We start from the raw sequence: 14,432 nt of genomic DNA on the forward strand, positions 1-14,432 counted from the left end.
GTAGCCCTGGATCATGATAGAGCCTCTATGTTTGACAGATGGATGCTAACTATTGTACCACTTGCCTGACCTTCTCCATACATACAGTATTGACCCAAATTTCACATTTGAGTTCATCACTCCATGAGGCCTGTTGCCAATGATTTTCAGCCTAGTTCTCATGTAATCTGGCATAACCTGACACAATAAATATACACTTTGGTATGTCACATTTTTTGTCTAATAGCTGAGAATCATTTTGGTGCAAGAATACAGTTTTATGGCTGTTTAACCGTTTTATCTTTGATATTTTTTGTAGATTCAACTAAAGAAATGGGAACTAAATGTTTTTCGCAACATACTGGTGTAACAAAAGTATCTAAAGGTGCCGTTTAAAATGTGCACTTCACGAAACGTCTCTTATGTGTAGACACAACGGCAAACTCTAATGAAAAACTTAGTCTGGCTCCTTGGAAGTAAACTAAAAATAAATAAGAGTTGTCTCTGTTTCCAAGACTTTTGCACAATATTGAGTCATTTAGAATGCTGTCCTCTTATCACATTGCTTAACCTTACTAATGTGAAATAATACAAGAGCTGTCTGTTAATTTCCTGCCTTTATGTTGAGCAAAATCTGCTATTTTTAGAGGAAACGTTTCTTGATTGCTCTCCATGGTGCTGATCCTGGAACCCCGGAGAGGCGGAAGCTCTCCAAGGTACCAACAGTCCGGCGAGAGTGTTTAACATGTGCCCCCTATACAATCTGCAGTTGAATTCATTTTATCATAGTAATAGGCGCAGCTGTTACCGCACGTACCATGTCACAATATAACAGGAATGAATATCAGAACAACGAGCTCTAATAATCAAGTAATGTAACGCTTCGGATTATACGTCCTGCCTTGCTTGCCGTAGGAAACGCGGAAAACAAAAAGAACTGAGGGCATGGTGTAGTCAGTTAGCCTGTTAGCCATTTTAGGCTAATTACTATCGTACAAAATGTTTAGCAAAAAGTGATATTTTTTGTGTTGATACGGGAGAATGTGGCGGGGATGTGGCTGAATAATGGGAAACGTCTTTGGGAGAAAGAGTCGACCTTCTCGTGTAACGGAGCAGGACAAAGCCATTTTGGTGAGCTGATAGCGGTTATAGCATCCCCGTTATCGGGCTAGTGTTAGGGGTTGCACGGTCTTGTGCTGTGGTCACACGGCGAGATGAATTAATATCGCCCGATGTGCTTACTGTTGGGTTTCTCTGCGACTCGTATCTCGTGAGAACTGTATTCCCCTCCTCCGTTTAGCACAGAATTGGTTTCATAAAATATCTACTGAATGAGTACATCTATTTATAATATGCGACATCAGTTTATGGACCTCTTCCTTGTGTTTTTGTGTCTATTTCTTCGTTACTTTTTTAGTAGATAAAAAAAAAAATTGGGTACTCCTGTTTAACTGCTGCTTAAGGCTAATATCTAATATCTAATCAGCCAATTACATGGTAGCAAAGGATGTAAAAGATGAAGCTGTCAGGCAGGAGGCGAAGAGAAAGACCACAATTATGGATATATGAAAGGAGAGCGGAAGAGGATGCAAGAGATCGTCTATGGAGGCAGATCTGCTGTTACATTCCTAAAGGCAGTTCTCTCAAAATGACCTGATGATGACAGAGTTCATAAGCAAATGAGCAGACTCCTTTGAGCTGATGAGAAGATAACAGTAACTACTACTCATTACCACCAAGGTATGCAGAAAAACACATCTTCTGCAAGTTTCAAACAACATCGCAAACCTTGAAGCAGGTGAGGTACAGCAGCTAAGAACAGGAAAATTAGGTTACAGTTCACATGAGCTCACCAAAATTGCACCATAGACACTGAGATAGTAGGGTCAGAATTTGTAAACGACATGAAAGCATTGATCCACCCTCCCCATCTTGTACCAAATGGGCAACATTTAAATGCTGCATCCTCCCTGAGTATTGTAGCTGACTATATCCATGACTCTAAGCACAGTCTATCCTTGTTCTCGTGGCTAGTTCCAGCAGAATAATGCGCCATGTCAAAAGCTCAGATCAACTCAAACTGTTTGTTTGATCGTGGCAATGAAGCCACTGTACTCAAATGGCCTTCACAGTCAGCACTGTGATTTGGTGTAACGGGTGGTGCAGATCTGCTGCAACTGTGTGATGCTGTCATGTCAGTATGAACCAACATATTTATCTAACTCATGGCTAGCAAGGTGTACCCAATAAAATGGCAAGGAATGTGTATATTATATTGTTGTTGTTGTTGTTGTTTTTTTCATTTTCTCGTTGGGGATTTTGTCCAGCAACTGAAGCAGCAGAGAGACAAGCTGAAGCAGTACCAAAAGAGAATCACCTTGCAGCTGGAGAAAGAGCGACGTCTAGCAAAGCAGCTGCTACAAGATGGCAAGAAGGAGTAAGCACAAGTCTCGATTTTACACAATATCTACCAGCATGTAGTTACACTACTGTGAATACTGGCAACAATGTAAACAAATGAGGTTTACTTAAATATGGATAATGCTACTTAAAATTTCCCAAGTTAATGACTCCTGCACAGAGTCCGTTTTCTCTTTTGTAATTCAATTTACTTTATTCGGCATGCAGCGGTACACACTGTATTCGTACTGTAAACAAAAGATATTCTTTGCAATATGATGCTTTGTGTTTTCATTTGTTATTGCAGAAAAGCGCTGTTGCTTCTTAAAAAAAAACGGTACCAGGATCAGTTACTAGAAAAGACCGAAAATCAGATTTCAAATCTCGAGCGCATGGTAAGTTTCATAGCATCAGTCCACCAGGCTTTGATATTCAGTGCCAAGGGAGAGTGGACCAGTTCAATTCTGCAGTATTTAACAGTTTCCAAAATAACTGTTAATAATATGATTGCTTAAATGCAAATTGGTCCAAAGTTGAGAAGTCCATTGTGGCCTTAAATTCATTTGTGATACAATACTGTTTTGTGATTACTTGTGATTTGTTACTATATTTCATGCTAATCCAAACCAAAAAAATAGTGTAATGTAAAGTGTTTGTTTTAACTCAGTCTCTCTTTAATCACTATTTTATGAGAAAATAAAAGGGACAAATACTATTTGATTAGTTGTTTTGTTTATTTATATTTCATGTAACTATTTTTACAATGTAATTGTTTGTCAACAGGTTCAAGACATTGAGTTCATGCAAATTGAAATGAAAGTCATTGAGGGACTTAAAGTTGGCAACGACTGTCTGAAGAGCATGCATGAGGTAGTGCTTTCCATTGTTTTTCCTGTACTATGCATTTTCAAAATATTTTAATACCACCTTAAGAGTTATAAACATGAGTGTATAATGTAACATTATGACAGATCATGTCAATAGAAGATGTGGAGAGAATCCTGGATGAGACACAGGAATCGACTGACTATCAAAGGGTAAAATGCCTGATGTTTATCAAATATACCTGCACAGAACTATCATTAATACCGGTACTGCATGTATGCCAAAAATCAGCTGAGGTTTGATTAAACTACATGTCCAATAGTAATTATTTCCTTCATATTGTAGTGTATGTTCTGGGATGATACATATCACTTTAAGAGAATTTTTTAAATCAACGATTTCGTTTGTTTGTTTGTTTTTAATTTATTGCTTCATTTATGCACCTGTAGCAAATAGATGAAATGTTGGCTGGAGTCCTGACACAAGAGGATGAGGATGCTGTCTTAGCAGAGCTGGAAGCTATCACTCAGGTGGGTGTTACACTGCATTGTAAACCTTTGTTATTACTAAAAATATTTCCAAAGCATGCATGCTCTTTTGCTGTTATCGCCCCACTTCATCTAATAGTTACGCCCACCAAGGCTCCGAGCGTGACCGCAGCATTCAACTGCTGGCCACTGAGTGCTTCCACTTGAGCAATTATGTGGTTAAAGCTGTGATTCACGGTTGACTCATGCAGGGATATCACACCTAAACTGAACGTTGCCATTTAATCTTAAATCTATAGAAATCTGGTTTTTGAAGAGAAGAAAACTGTGTTGCAAACTTAGAAGAAGAATTTTTAAGCTAATTACAATATAAATGTAGCATAATAACACAGTGAATATGAAACAACTGTGGGTATGAATTTGGTTAATTCATTGTGATTAAAACCTCAGAAGATTATTCTTTTATGATGTAATTATTATCCTAAATTACACATTCACATGTCTGTCAAACTACATGCTGTAAATTACTATTTTTCACATTTGTACAAAGACTAGTTTTAAGAATCAGTTTGACACAATTATGCAAATAAAATTGTAGCGCAGTAGATATTATTGTATTTGAAGCTGAATTAAATGTGTTTCTTCTTAAAGACAATTTTTAAATGCATACAAAAATATCCTCCCACACTGCTAGACCTCACTATTGTACAATGAAATCAGTTATACAAATCCAAATACTGCATGAATTACACCAGTGCAAATTTCTCTGTAGATTATCTTTACAAACAGGAAACAAACAAAAAACAACTCCTGAATAGAAAGCTCATTATAAAGATTAACAAGTTGTTTTAAGATGAAAAAAGAAAAATTACCTGAAGCAACAAGAAGCAGAAATTGATTTTAGAAAAAAAAAAAGAGGAATATTATTTTATTTTGAAGGAGCTATAGTGTTTTGGAAACTGTGAAGTATGGTGTAAATGCAAAAAAAGAGGTAATGCATGGAAACAACATGAGACCTCCCAGAAAATGTCTGTAAGAGGGGCAATTAAAATGAATATATCTGAAAATCAATAGAATCATCTGGGGGAAAAAACAACATCATTTATTGAGCAAAGAAAACTATTTTTTGCAGTTTTGCCTCTGAACACCACCACAGTGGATTTTTAAAAGATTTTTAGAAGGTTTAATATGAGGCCAAAAGAAATATCGGTGAAACTGAGAAAGGCCATCAGGCTAAAAGAACACAATAAATCTATCAGACATACGAAAAGGAGACAATGTTATGCCATGTAGGGGTGTCAGTGGATCTGGGCCACTAGTGTTAATTGATGATGTGCCTGCTGATTGAAGTAGTAGGAATATTTCTGAAGTGTACAGCGCTGTACTCTCTGCTCAGATGCAGGCATATACTGCAAAACTGACTGCAGCACATAGATAATGACTCGAGCATATATGTCCAAGCTTACTACAAAAGCAGCACAAGAGTTTCTCAAGGCAAAGAAATGAGATATCCTTCAATGACCAAACGTGTGTCCTGATCCCACCACAACATAGCTTTACAGTTACTAAATGCAAACCTGGATGCAGAACATGCCACAGCAGAGGATTTAAAGGAAAGAAACAAAGCATTTTGTTGATGTCCGTGGGTTCTAGACTTCAGGCAGTCTTTTGCTGCAATGGCTTTTTAGACAAGTATTAGAAACAGTCCTTATATTTAAAATTATGTTGGTTTATGTGACTAATTTTGAGTCTAGGAAAATGGAGGTTTGTGCATAAAAATGGATGTAATTCCTAGTTAATGGCATACTGTTTGCTGTACTTCAATCACAAATTGATTTCTAAAAAAATCTAAAATCCCTTGTTCTGGTGTGCAGAGCCAAAATGTCAAAAACTGTCTTTGTCCAATATATTATGCACCTAAACTAAAATTAAAATAAAATCGTTGTGCAACTTTTTGTAGTACTGCTTTGATAATAAGTCCACAAATTTTTCAGCTTTTCAGGAACTAAATATGTCAGCTGGCTTTCGTAATCTCTCTTTCTGAAACAGGAAGAAGACGTAGCACTTCCAGAGGTCCCCAGTGAACCAATACCAGAGGTGTCAGAAGCAGCTAAAGCAGAGCCAGGTACATCTAATCTTTCACTCAACAAATCATTCCTTAAACAACCATAAATTAGTGTTTGACGTCACACTATTTTATTTTGATTTTGTGTTTTCTAGAGAGGCGAGAAGCAAAGAGCAAGCCAGACAGAGAGCTGTTGGCAGCCTAGTAGACTGAATGTGTGGTCTGTATCCAGTGTTAAGCTGCATAAAGAGGTGGATTTCTTTTTTTTTCTGGGATTTGGTATGTGAACACGGGACCTGCACACATCAGTGCATCTTCACACAATTTACAGCATCAGCACTGTCTGTACTTGGTTCACCGCTCCACTTAAGTCATGCATAAAGTGAAATATTCTATTTCTCTGTGTCTGATTTGGTTAGGAAGAGAAGTGTTGCATTGTAGCTGTTATTGTAGAATAACAGGAGTTTTTAGATGTCTTACACATTATTTACAGCTTTACATATTAAATTGAGCTGTGGGAACAAACGCTGTCCTGTCTTTATTTGTCCACAACTGATTATTTTTTGTCTTTCTTGTAATTTTTATAAAATGAAAAATTAATAAAAATAATAAATACCAGTGAAAATATGCACCATACTTTCTCCAGAAGGGGGCACTCCTCACTTGTGTTTTTCTACACCACACTCCACATAACAGGTGTCTTCATTTAGAGTGCCCTTAGTGTGTACTTGTTGAAAGAAAATCAAAATCTCATGTTGCTAATATGTGGGTGATGTTTAGACAAGGAAGAAAATATAGTATTTACAATCTGACACTAAGCAGCAATTAGACACTAATTAGCATGTACAATGCAGCTAACACAAATTATCCTATGAGGAAAAACAGCACCTATGGTGTAACAGGTACAGTGCGACTTCCCTAAAGCCTCATGTAATAGTAGGCATACTTGAGGCAGATTTACGTGGTGTATAATGGCTTTAATCGGAGGAATATGGCTTAAATTCACCACACTGAGACTCTATCATTTATTACTGATTACTGGTGCGCATGGAGATAAACTGGCAGGATGATCCCACTACTTTAACCAGCTGTTCATGCTTAGTCACATATGTTTATAGGTTAAGGTATATGCTAGGTCCTATTGTGCATAACTCTACCAAGCTTATCATTGTAAACACTGGAGCGATATGAATAGATAAACATAAATATTTTAAAATACATAGAATTTGTGGCTACGAGAACGAATTTGCCTCAAATATTTAGTAATGGTAGAGATTTAGGGGGCGGGCTCTAAATCTGCATTTTGACAAGATGGTGCTGCGTTCTATTACCGTGGGAAATAATGTTTTTAACCGTTTAGTATAACAAAAACACGTCGCGCAACGTAGTAGAAATTTCGTTATGTGACTTTCATTGCCATGATAACGTAGGCTACCATGACAGCCTTTAATAATTGTTTGGGTTTTTAAATTTTATACTTTTGGGGGATAAAAGCCCTCCCTTCATATTTTCTCATTCTTGTTTACCCCTAATCTATACGTCCGAATGTATTAGATTTTACTTTTAAACTTGTAAACAAAAGCTGGAAAATGTTATACTATGTTATACTTCTTTTGTTTAAATCTTCGCATCGCACACAGTGTTTAAGAGATTGCGAAAAAAATAAAATAAAATAAAGGAAGCCCAACAAAAATCAGAACTTCCGAGTAGACCGTAAAGGCAGCATCGGACTGTCAGCTGTGGAGAGAGAAGGTGTGTTTAGTTAGTGGGTTTCGGGAGCGCAGAGCCACTCGGTGTCTTATCTCGCCTGTTGTTAGCTCGCACTCGTGCATTTACCCGTCTCTTCCCCTGTTTTTTTTTTTTTTTCCCTTTCTCTCCGCGGATACACGTTTAAAGTAAAAAAACAACGTTTATGGTCCTGGCTGAAGATTTCACCATGTCTCGCACAGACGAGGTTCACCGTTTGACGGAAAATGTCTACAAGGTAAGGTTCAACTAATTAATAAAGTTCGGAGGTATATACGAGCATGTAATTTCAGCCGCAAAGTAAGCACTGCAGCGGCAAAATGAATTTGATCTTTGTATAGTTTTGGTCAAGATGCATTCAAAACCCATTTTTTTAAATCATCGATGATCCCTTAAGGGAGAGGCGCCGAAACGCAGCAGGTTACTATTATTATTTTTTTTTATTTTTCACTTGATCAAAAATAATGTATTTTCCGCCTCCCTGTACTTTTGCGTTCCACCACAACTTAAGGCAACACCTTTCCATCAAAACTGCAAAATCAGAGTCACTCACTCTTGCTATTCCTGCTCCTTGGCCTGTTGCATGAGTAGCCTACACCTATAGCGGTCTGCTTGAAAGTAGTGTGAGCTGTTCGTTGGTTAACTACTGGTTATTGAGCACAGCCTGCTGAAACATTAACATACTGCATTCCAGAAGTCGGTGCTCGAGTGGCACAAAAGCCTAAGCATCCTGTTGCAACAAGTAAATATTTGCCTCTTCAAACCTGTTCTTCTTAAAACTCCATGTGAACTGCGTTTGATTGCAAAGCCTCAATTCTGGGAAAGACACATTCTAGGTAAAAAATGAATGGAAGCGATTGCACCATCTAAGCCCACCATTTATTTTTTTAGCTTTTTTCATGTCTCAGTATTTTTAATGCAAAACTTGTCTTCAAATTCTTTTTGTAGAAACAGCAATGGGTTGGATTTACAGCTGTATACTAAAGAAGAGCACCTGATGACAGAATAATAAGGAAATTTGCCATTTATCATCTACCAGTGCTTTCCCCTGTTGGTGTATACATGGCTGGAATGCTCATTTGATTATAGAAGTGGTTGATGAATAACTTAAAAGAGCTAATGCCCTAATCATGCGCTTGTTTTCGTGCTGATTGCTTTATAATTTATTAAACCTCACTGCAGGCTTTGTTTAACAACCTTTGCCATGGTTTAGAGTTGCAGCCAGTAATGGAATGTTAACATAATCTCACCGTATGATGGCTTGCTCCTGTGTCTGCTCTGTAATATTCTTGGGTTTCCTTAATGACTTAGGCCTGCTTGAGGTGGTCTCTATCTTATATCTGTATATATATCTAGGTATTGATACGTGTAATAACCTAAATATACTCTATCGCTAGCTGTTTCCATGCAAAGCATAAGCCAGCAGAAGTTTTGCGAAACCCATGAATGAGTCAAGACGAGCTGTTCTGATACCTATAGGGAATTGAGGTATCAGAAATGAGCAGACATCTAGGGGTTCTTAGAGCCATAAATTGAAGTAAATGTTCCCAGCACTGGTTCCAAGTTTACCTGAATGCCCTTTATCATATGGGGTTTATACAAGTGCTTATTTCCTGCAAATGTTGGTAAATCAGTCCCTCCATAAAAGGGGGAAGAAAGAAATGCTCCAGATTCCCGAGTTCTTTGGGGAGAACAGACCCCTCTGCAGATTTTGGTGCTCATTCAAGTAAAAGCCCAGCAGTGAGTCTCTGTCTCTGGGGTGAAAAAACCCTGTCAAAGCCCTGACAGTCCAACACTGATGGGCAGTAGAGTGGAGAAAGAGAGTCCCACTTCCAACACTGGGGAACTGACCCAGTGGCAAAAGCCAGGAGGTCAGAGAGTGAGTGTTATCTATAGTCACTGCTTCTTTGGCACTTTGTCATGCTTTTTTCACCAAACCTTGCAGCATAAAAGCAAGTTTCGTACTGTTTCTTTAATATTTCAAGAGTTCAGTGTGACCCATATCTCAGTGAGGGGAGAAACACGAGTCTTTTACTGTATACTGCGTGTTGTTAATGCAGTAGAGCTGCAGTGATGAACTGAGTTAACAGTCAGAAATTATTCCACAAGTATCTGTGTTATTGTGTGTTATTGTCTTTATTCTGGTCATCCTTGAAACACAACTCTAGATATTGTCTGCCTCTCTATAAGATGATTAAGACTAGCTTTGGGTATATGTTAACAGACACTTTTGCATGTTTTTAAGACATTATTATTTGATCCCGTCCTATGACCTTTAATTTTCACAAAGAAATGCAGTTTCAAATTTTTATAGTAGTTTAATTTTTGTGAGAAACAGAATATCATCCAAAAATCCAGGAAAAAAGCAAGTATTTGATCCAGTGCAACCCACAAAGAATTATGTCTCCTAATATACAGATAGCTATGTGCTATTTTTGTGGTACACGGATTACAATTAATCGATAAATGATCTAAACTTTTTATGAGTATAAAGCTGACCTGTCCTCTGAATCAGCTTCTTCCAGTCCAACATCTCTGCCAGTATGGGCAAGAGCAAAGAGCTCTCAAAGGATATTAAGAACAAGACTGTAAACCTGCACAAGGCTGCAGCGGTCTAAAAGACCATCAACAAGAAGCTTGGTGAGAAGGTGACAAGTTTTGCTGTGACTATTTGGAAATGTAAGAAATACAAAATGACCGTCAATTGCCCTCAGTCTGAAGATCTTGCCTCACAAGGTGAGGAGGATCTTGAGAAAGCCGGCAGACACAGAAGGCAGTTGGGACCACAATCGCCAAGAACACCACTGGAAATACATTATGCCTAGTGGACTCATATTTGCAGCACCCATAAGGTCTCCCAGCTCAAGAAGGCACATGTTTAGGACCATTTTAAGTTTCAAGTGAACATCTGAATGATTCAGAGAAGGCTTGGAAGAAAGTGCTGTGTATGACCCAGAGAACACCAACTTCAAGGAGATGGAAACATTATGCTTTGGGGCTGTTGCTTCGTGGCTGGGTCTTCCAGCATGACAACAATCAAAACACACTGCCAAGGCAACAAAGGAGTGGCTTGCTTAGAAGCACATCATAATCATGGACTGGCCTAGCAAGTTACCAGACTTCAGTCCTCCTCAGTAGAAAATCTTTGAAGAACCTTAAAGGATTTAGAGTGTTTCTATAAAGAGGAGTGGGCCAAAATCCATCCTGAAACATGTGAAAACCCAGTGACCACCAAGTGCTACGTCATATGTTGCTTGGAGATCAAATGCTTATTTCACTAAATGACAGAGAAGTCAGTTTATAGCATTTATTTAATTTAATGTGGGGTTTTGTTCTAGATTTTTGCTTGGTATTCTGTGTCTCCCCATTTAAAGGAAACTGCTATGAAAATTGGAGACTTATCTTTTCTTGAAAGTGAGCAAACTTCCTAATTCAGCAGGGGGTCAAATAATTATTCCATTGACTGTATATGTGGCACAATCATTGTTTAATCAAGACAAAAAAATTGAGTTGGATCAGTTATAAAAATTTTATTAACCATAGTTTACACTCAAAATAATGCAGTAATCAGCATGTTTCAGCACTTGAATCTACTGTTATGAGTTAAGATGCAAAATTACACATTGTCTGAGGCTGAAATGCAGACTGTCATCTTTAATTTCAGGGGAGTTTCAGCCAAACTGATGAAACAGTACAAGTCATGGCTTCTGTTACAGGATTAGATTAAAATGATAGAAAATGGATGCCTGAAAGTGCACAGAGGTAAATGGAAATTTCATCCACCGTATGATCACTGGCTTGGAAAGAAATACATAATGATTGAATATTTCTTTGTGTTTTGCTGAGTAAGAGTCAAACTTGGAATCTCAAGTTGTTGTTTTTCATGTTAGACCTTTTTTGTGCTAATTGCCTGTGGTGATTGAACATGAATAGTTTTGTGCACCTCCAAGCGATAAACACAAAAATAATTGCTTTAACTTCCAAAACCTTGTAACCCTGCTTATCTCTCTGGTCTGTACATATCAGACAGCAGACAATAGTTGTTTGTCTGATTTGCAAGCAAACAACTCCTGAGGAAGAGAAAATGTTTAAAAAAATATGCAGAGACTGTAAAGTCATTGTAGTCAGCAGCTGGGCAGATACCGAGTAATCACTAGGGAGGTTAGGGGGGTAACTGCGCTGCTGTGAGTCATGTTAGCCCAGTTGAGAGTGTGTGTTTAACAGGGCTGGAACTGTAGGCATGGTGAGAGCAAGAGTGGGGATTCTGCATCTCACTCTGAGTATTGTTCCTTCAGCAAAGGGCAGAGACACTCCTTACTTTCCAGAGATGACTTTATCTTAATCAACAAGGGAGTCAACTCTGTAAACCCAGCAATCCCTGCATGATCCTCCATGACTCACTTCAATTCTCCTCCCTCACGTAGACTGGCAGTTCCAGACGAGGTGACTGGTATATAGTCATTCCTGTGCTGACACAGGGAGACAGATACTTAAGACTGACACTCAGCGCTTGCATGTTTGAGAACGTCTGTGTCTGCACTGCTGTCATCTCCACCAGCTGGTCATGCCACCGGCTGCCTGTGAAAGGTGGTGGCCTAGATCAAGCCTCTTAGCATGCCGCTGGATCAAGTCTCAGACTGACCTGGCTCGGGAGGAGGGGAGGACAAGATGAAGTGAATAAACAGATTAGAGCAAGCCTGAATGCAGCTTCGAAAGAACAGAGCTGTGTGCTAAGCCAGTCAATAGTGCAACCTCTTAACTGCTAACATTATATGCTGCTCTCCTGAAGAATAAATAACATGGACGTTTACATCAAAGCTAAACGCCCCGTGGAAGAATGTAACTTTTTCTTGTATTTCTTCACCCTTTGTCACAGAAAGTATTGCGTGTTCTGCCCCCGATACAATGCAGTGCAGGTTTTGAACACACCCTGACAGGTAAGGAAATAAAAGGGTGTGGCTCATCACCACTAGCCCTCAGGACAGCGCCGTTTTCCCATGGAACACCACTCCCTAAATGTCAACACAGCCCGGAAGCCAGTAGATGCCATTTTCTCAAATGTCTGTTATGAATGTGGCAAAATAGTCGTTTGACGTTAAGTGGATCAAGCGCGTTCTGCAGTGCGCTCTTGTTATTTGATCTTCATTTTGTGGTTGCCTGATAGCGGCTGCAGTATGTCTGATTTAAAGAAAAAACCCTCATCTGAAATGCAGTTTCTCTGCCTAAAAGACATCTTGTTATGTAATAGGTTTCTCTCTCAGTTGCAATATTGTCGTGACATTCACTACACTCAAATGAATGTTACTCTGGTGATGATAAGAGAACTACAGTTTCACCACAATCTCATGTGGGAGATCTGAACAGGTGGTCTCTTAGCAACAACGTGCCATTATTCTTATGTGTTTCTGTCATATCATTGTGCTAAAAGACTTGCAGTTGGTGAAGGGCTAGAGAAGGCGTGTGAGAGGGAGGAATAGCGATAGAAGGATAGTATTTTTTTTTTTTTTTCAAATATGGACATGTTTATTTCAGAAAGGGAATAAAAGGAGATGTAGAGCTAATGAAATGCTTACTAAAAGCCCCAGAAAGGATCTAGTGTAAACCAGCCTCTTTGATGTATATACAGTGCTGTGTGTCGTTTGTTTGGTCTTACAATAAGAAGTTGTCTGGAGCTGCATAAGTGAAAATGCCATATATTGTTTTATTTGCCTTTTTCCTTGCCGCACATCAAATAAGGCACCACTTGTCTTATAAAATGCAATTTAAAGGAGTTTAAAATGACTTGTGCTTCTGAACATCTGCCCCCAGAATATAGTGTTTCAACAAGTTTATTCCTGTGGTGCCTAGGGCCTTGAAAAGATTGCATTATGCACTGCAGGAGATATCATAACATTCATTGCCTTTGGAACAGCAGATTTGTTCCCTGTGCCTTTGACTGCGATGCTGAGAGAGGACTATTGCTCCACACACCCACCTTCTCTGCACGTCTGGGGGCGGATGGTTTAGAGACATTCTCTTTTCTTTTACTCATCATTGCTTTTTTTTGTTTTTTCCAAGGGCATAGACTGGCGATGCTGACTGCTAAATCCAAAGCTACACTCCAGTGACTCAAACATGCTTCATGACAATCACTGATCATTAAGGTTGATTTGAAGTCACCCTGTTAGCATGGCTACTCTCCCGAATGTAGAGGATAGAAAGAAAATGTAAAAGAATATAGAAGGATTTTGTTTATTTTAGAAAAATAAAGCGTTAAAGTGTTGCCAGTGAAGAAGAAGAAGAAGAGATGAAGAGAAGGAAAAATAGATGGAGACATTCCACATCCTTGTTGAAATAGTCCCTAATTACTGTGGAGGGTGAAGCTGTAATTACACAGACAGAAAGAGACACAGAGACAGAAAATTTCAGTTCGTACTGTGTCAATGGACACAATGGTCTTGCATTGATGGGCCATGAACTAGAGTTAACATGCCTGTGGCCGCTCTTACTCTATGCATCTGTGGCAAATGCTGCTACTTTCAGTAGGATTGGCTACACTACACCCACAAGGCCAGCTCAACAGGCAGCCACAGTGCTCTTCTGAGCCCCAAGCCAGTTGTACTTATGAGCAGAAAGTCAGTAATGCTGCATGGATACCCAGATGGTTTGAATGTTCCTTTAGGTGAGAACATTTTGACGCAGCCAAATTTTGCCATTTGGATATAAAATGAGTAATGCAGCAGATTTGCTGCTCTGCCACTGTAAACTTTCTTTTTTTTTTTTTTTGTAGCATTCAAAAGACCTTTATCTATATCCATCTATATCTCAGAATGTACATGTATCTCAATGAATCAGCATCAAAACAAAACCAAAAAAAAATCTGTGGCAAAACAATGCCACCCACATGTTATTTTCAAATTAATCAAGCACTTAGTTGACTGACACTGTGG

General features: G+C 38.7%; 2 protein-coding genes across 5 annotated transcripts in view; both read left to right on the forward strand.

Annotated features, from left to right (window-relative positions):
- Window positions 1-731: 731 nt before the first annotated feature.
- Window positions 732-6,282, forward strand: LOC113020649 (charged multivesicular body protein 6-like). The gene is made up of 8 exons (XM_026164802.1): window positions 732-1,110; window positions 2,307-2,416; window positions 2,687-2,774; window positions 3,163-3,249; window positions 3,351-3,416; window positions 3,654-3,734; window positions 5,742-5,817; window positions 5,913-6,282. Exons 1-8 carry the CDS (start codon window positions 1,045-1,047, stop codon window positions 5,960-5,962), a joined length of 624 nt encoding a protein of 207 aa, XP_026020587.1. The 5' UTR covers window positions 732-1,044; the 3' UTR covers window positions 5,963-6,282.
- A 1,224-nt stretch (window positions 6,283-7,506) lies between these two features.
- Window positions 7,507-14,432, forward strand: part of LOC113020650 (brain-specific angiogenesis inhibitor 1-associated protein 2-like) — a 51,122-nt gene continuing 44,196 nt past the window's right edge. For all 4 annotated transcript variants that reach the window (XM_026164804.1, XM_026164806.1, XM_026164803.1 and 1 more), the window contains exon 1: window positions 7,507-7,741. In XM_026164804.1, the coding sequence (XP_026020589.1) occupies window positions 7,670-7,741 (72 nt within the window). In that variant the 5' untranslated portion in view covers window positions 7,507-7,669. The remainder of the gene's footprint in view (window positions 7,742-14,432) is intronic.

Source organism: Astatotilapia calliptera, chromosome 4 (genome assembly GCF_900246225.1).
Source record: "Astatotilapia calliptera chromosome 4, fAstCal1.2, whole genome shotgun sequence".
Classification (NCBI taxonomy): domain Eukaryota; kingdom Metazoa; phylum Chordata; class Actinopteri; order Cichliformes; family Cichlidae; genus Astatotilapia; species Astatotilapia calliptera.